General features: G+C 37.3%; 1 protein-coding gene across 1 annotated transcript in view; it reads left to right on the top strand.

Annotated features, from left to right (window-relative positions):
* BLZF1 (basic leucine zipper nuclear factor 1) overlaps positions 1-4,016 on the top strand; it is a 12,591-nt gene extending 8,575 nt beyond the window's left edge. The window contains exons 5-7 of the mRNA XM_015815979.1: positions 255-383; positions 2,122-2,344; positions 3,834-4,016. Of these exons, the coding sequence (XP_015671465.1) occupies positions 255-383; positions 2,122-2,344; positions 3,834-4,016 (535 nt within the window). The remainder of the gene's footprint in view (positions 1-254; positions 384-2,121; positions 2,345-3,833) is intronic.
* Positions 4,017-5,414: the final 1,398 nt, after the last annotated feature.

The following is a 5,414-nucleotide window of genomic DNA, read 5'->3' as shown; positions in this document are numbered from 1 at the left end:
GTAATATATTTTACAGGGTTATTTCATAATAGTACTCCTGGGAAAAAGTAAAATGAAATCATAAGAAATTTGTACTTCATATCACATTTATTTGTTCAAGATGTATTATCCCTTTATTCCAAATTATATACATAATCTGTTTAGGTTGCAGCATGAAAATGCAACCATTGAATTAACTGCTAATGTACAATAGGAACACATATTAATTAGTTGAATCAATTTTAACTAGGACATATCTGAAATTTCTTCTACAGAGTCATGTCTGATGAGTTGACTAACTCCAGAGCAGTTCTCCAGCGTCAGGCCAGAGATGCACACAGTGCAATTCAGGACCTTTTAAATGAACGTGATCAGTTTCGCCAAGAAATGATTGCTGCACAAAAGTATGAATATGTGTATTTTTTGTGAAAGACATTTTTCAAATCCCAGTTTAGCCATTTTACTTAGCAACTCTGGATTATTGATATTTAGAAACAATACAATGTTATACCTATATATTTATTATTGCATAAGTCTTAGTTATAATCTGCTTTATTTAAAGATTTACTTCTAATTCCATAGATTGAATTAAAATTCTATATAATCAAAAGTTCGATGTGTAAAATACAGGCAAATATTGTAAGTGTCTAAAACACTTTGAATACAGTGAAAACAATAATATGCAGTTGGGAAATAATTGTATCAGAATGATCATATGTATATAGAGCTGTTCTCAATTAACAAGGCTTATATATATACACAGTATCTATCCATGACGCATTAGGTCATTGTTTCAGTCAAGTCATTGTTTCAGATGCGTCATCATTTTCAGTTGTGTCATTGTTACAGTTCATTATTTCTGGGAGCAAGAATACTTTTCAACTTCTTGCTGTCTTTCCCACTAACTTTGTTTTTGGGAAGCTTGCAGAGAGAAAGTCAATGGGGAAGCCAACAAGGAAGGTTGCAAAATGCTGACAAGTCCTCCCCCACCTGTGCATCCTCCCAAAGTCCCTTTGTGCTTATACCATGGCAACAACCTACACGCCCGTGCCCCCTCGCACACCTACTCTGACCTGCTGTGCCTCTTATGCACTTTCCCCAACCATTGCCACACCTTACACACGCCCTCGCTCCTTCAGCAGTCAATTGCTTGCCTGCTGGCCTTGGACTTGCATCTTTCTGCCAGCTTCCTCACTGATTTTGCTTGTGGGAAACTGACAGGGACCGTTGGAAATGACAGTCATGTGACTGTGATTGGTACAACAGGAGCAGCATTGAAACAGTCACAACTTTTGCAAATTTCAATCCCACTAGAATGATGGATTCCAGATTTTGTAAGTTAGGCCATTTGAGTAACTTTGATTCGAAAACTGTTGTGGTATGATGCATCATTTTGCCTAATTGAAGGTTACAAATAGAAAAACAAACACAAAATATTTAGTAGTGTATACAGATGCATGCATATTTTATAGAGAGAATGACAGATATATAAAGAATTGAAAACAGTGTCGTTGCTTTAAAATGTACATAGTAGCACAGACCATACAGTAATAGAGCAACTATCATTCTCTGTGACAATAGAGATCTACCTTCCCTAGTTATTAGGTGCTTGCATAGCTTAAATTTTTCTTCTACAGTCTGTTTATCTTACATTTTATTCTCAGAATCATCCACAAGTAAGAAACTTTATTCTATGTGGAGGACAAAATTTGAAAATGGAGAATAGGTCAGTCCACATTCGTTGGGTGACATTTCTGTCCCACATGGCTGATGTGAGCTGCAGAACTACCTATGCAAGGGGAAATATTTTTTCCCCCCAATTATTTTTACCTCATTTGAAAATAATCCACAGTTAGTCTGTAGTTTTTTGCCCTTCCTGTTGCGGTCTCCCCTGCTTTACAAGGGCCACAATTCAACTTTACACTAATTTTCCCATCCAAAATCTTAACCAGAAGCTACATAATCTGTTCCTTTGCATCACTAGCAAAACTATAAATAGCAATTTTTGCCCTTGAATAATTTAACACTCTTTTCTTTTTATCCCTTCTTCTCCTTGACTGTTTATCCTGTTGTTTCTTTAGCCCACCGAATTTTCTTATGTCTGTAACATTTGTAACTGAAACTGATTTCTTTCCAATGCAGACTATTAGAGGAGCTCCTGGTTTCTCTACAGTGGGGAAGGCAGCAGACATACTACCCTAGTGCACATCCTCATAGTACGGTGGAATTGGCTGCTGTAAATCATAAGCTTGCTAGAGCAGTAACTTTACATCTACTTGGAAACTCTAGTATTGCTAACAGTCCCAAAAATGGCTCTTCGTCCACAGAACTCTGCAATACCCCTGCTGAGAAAATGGCTGAAATGGTAAAAAAAAACTATTTTACACAATAGCATGCTATTCTGTTGTGCATTAAAATTTTCAAGTTTACTTTCTAGAAACATAAAGCAGTCCTTTTTATTGCATGATAACAAATGCTATGACTTAACAAGCCTTGTATTCTATTATATAGTATTAGTATTCTACTGTACTTCATAGCAATAGTTTTCTACTATTCATTTGCAAGACAAGATACAAACTCAGAGGTGGTTAGAGCAGGGCGACATTTGATTCCTAGAGCTATACCTCTGTCGTGGCCCACTTCTAAAGTAGATTGCTAATACAAAGACCTGAGGAAGTTTTTCCTTGAACATAATCTAAACTATGATTGTAGTTTAAATTGCAATGGCTGAGGCTAATAGAGAATCTGAACTGAGAATTGTTTGGCTTATGCTGGGCAAACAAGTTTACATTTCTGCTTGTTGTCCACAGACCAGCAGCAAAGGAATGTATGCTTTTTATGTCAGATGCAATCATTTCCAAACTAATTGTATCTAAATTATAATAATTGCATCTCCTGCATTATTGTTCAGTTAATACAGACCACCTTTGAAGAGTTTGTGCAAAGTTCAATTGGTGTTAATTGTGACCGCTAGGTGATACTGATATCTAAAACTAAGATAATACACTGTTTTCTGGTCACAATTCAAGTTGCTGGTTTTAATATTTAAGATAATAAACAGCTTTAAGAAGTAAACTGTTTATTCTGTACAGGATAAAATAATCTTATAGAGCAGACATGTCAAACACAAGGCCCGGGGGCCGGATGCGGCCCACGAAGTGATTTCATGTGGCCCGTGAAGCCATCCTGGAAACAGTGGAACGGTCCCCGCTCCCTGGCCCAGGCCGGCCAGGAGCCAATGTACAATTTTGTGGTGGCCATCTATGCTGAAACGCATTCAGTCTTAGCTCCACAAGGCCGTCTAGAAACAGTGAGGAACCAGCCCCTGCCGCATCGGCCCCGCCCCCTGGGTGCATGCTGGGGAAGTGTCACCCTTTGTGAGGAATGAAGAAATGGATCATGCCTTGGCGCTTGCCCCGGTCCCACCTCCTTCTTCCAGAGACCCTCAGATCTGTCCCACTCCTGCCCAGGCCCCGACAGGCACCCTTGACGCGAACGATGTAGAGCTGGCCATGCCCACCCAGTAGGCCACATCCACTCCATCCACACCCACCCAATAGGCCGCACCCACCCTGACCACACCCACCCGGCCCCCGAGGGCAACCGCAATGCTGATGCGGCCCTCAATGAAATCGAGTTTGACACCCCTGTTATAGAGATACCACACTATCTCTAAAAAGTAAATTGGCAATACAAGATAAACCTTTCTCTTGCATGGGAATTGAACTTTCTAACTTTAAAAAAATGAGATATCCCTTTATCTGGATATTTCAGATTGTTATAAACATGTTATAAATATTTTTAGCAAAAGAAATCATTGCAATTCATTGCTATGCATTGTTATTATTTTCCAGGTATTAAGAATGCTGGATTCTGGCAAATGTACAGAAGTATCAGAACTTTCTTTTTCGGAGCCTTCAACAGCATCTTTTCTTTCCCCAAAGAAAAATATTGGACGATTTCATCCGTATACTAGATATGAGAACATAACTTTCAACTGTTGTGATCGCTGCAAAGGAGAATTACTTGTTCTTTAAAAAAATCTATTTAGTACAGGGGTAGGCAACCTTGGCTCTTTTATGACTCATGGACTTCAACTCCCAGAATTCTGGGAGCTGAAGTCCATGAGTCATAAAAGAGCCAAGGTTGCCTACCCCTGATTTAGTAGCAATGGCTTCTGATTCTGATAAAGCATACGATCTTTGGGCACTTTTATTTTCTGTACTTTTAACTAACGAGTACTGGATTTTGTGCTAGAAATATGTCTTTCATAAAGCTTTCAGGGCTTTAATGTTCTGTTCTCAAATTCCTTTGTGGCAGATTGAATTTGTAATGCAATGTAAATTGTTCGATACCAACCAAGAATGTATTAGAAAAATGTTCCATACTGTACAAAGATCTATAGAATTTGAATTACCAACTTTTCTTCTTTAAGAGAACACTTGAGAGTATTAGAAATATCCCATGAACCTCAAATATTTGCTTCCTTGAAAAGACCCAGCTTATTTCTATATGTGAACTATTTTTTTTTAGAATTAGGGTGGGTGTCTTAAGTATTTTCTACAGTTGATTTCCAGTATTAGCTGTTACATGGGCAGGTTAAAATGCATATTTTAATGAAAACTCAAAATGCTTCTTTAGGTATAGTCTGTACTTTAAAGATCTTAAGTGATGGAGTAGATTTGGTGAGAGTAAATGAATTTTAATGCACAACATTTATGTCAAAGAGTAGCAACAGCATTTATGTGCAAACTACTGGAGATGTGCCTCTGAGTTCACCTTTTGTACAGAAAGTTTTTTTAAAAAACAAACTTAGAATCAGTATCCCTGAGGGATTCTGTGAAAAGATTTTAACGGTGCTATTAAATGTGGTTGGACTACTTTATCTTTTTTTCTAATTTGTAAATAGGCAAAAATATGCTGTCATCACTTTAAAAAAATCACTTCCTTTCTAAATCTCTATTTCTTAATAATGGGGTTGGGTTGGTGGTATAATTTGCAATTTCTCAATAACACATCAAATACGCTGGATTTTTTTACAATGGGACTTCCAGATAATGCTGTGACATAGTAAAACCTTCAGCCATGTTTTTGTTTGATACAGTATCTAGAAGAATGTTGTACATTAAATTTTCTACTCCTGAAAAACAGTCCTGCAACACCTGTTTGACTCATTAACCCAGCCCTGTCATATAAACCCCATACAAACACGTATGAATGACAGTATAGTATACAAAATAGGTTTGGCATTATATACAATATATCTCTGAATGGGAGAGAATGAGCAAAAGGAAACAGCATAAAAATAAGTGCTATATGATAGCAAAGTCCTATTTCAACTATTTCCCCAAATTTTGGAAACAAAACAGATTTATATTCTAACACTTTTACTTTACAAGCTCATTTCAAAGCAGTGCAAGTTTAGTAATTTCTAC

The sequence above is a fragment of the Protobothrops mucrosquamatus genome, unplaced genomic scaffold (assembly GCF_001527695.2).
Source record: "Protobothrops mucrosquamatus isolate PMUCROS unplaced genomic scaffold, P.Mucros_1.0 scaffold_107, whole genome shotgun sequence".
In the NCBI taxonomy this organism is placed as follows: Eukaryota; Metazoa; Chordata; class Lepidosauria; order Squamata; family Viperidae; genus Protobothrops; species Protobothrops mucrosquamatus.
This window is presented reverse-complemented; position numbering and strand designations above follow the sequence as displayed.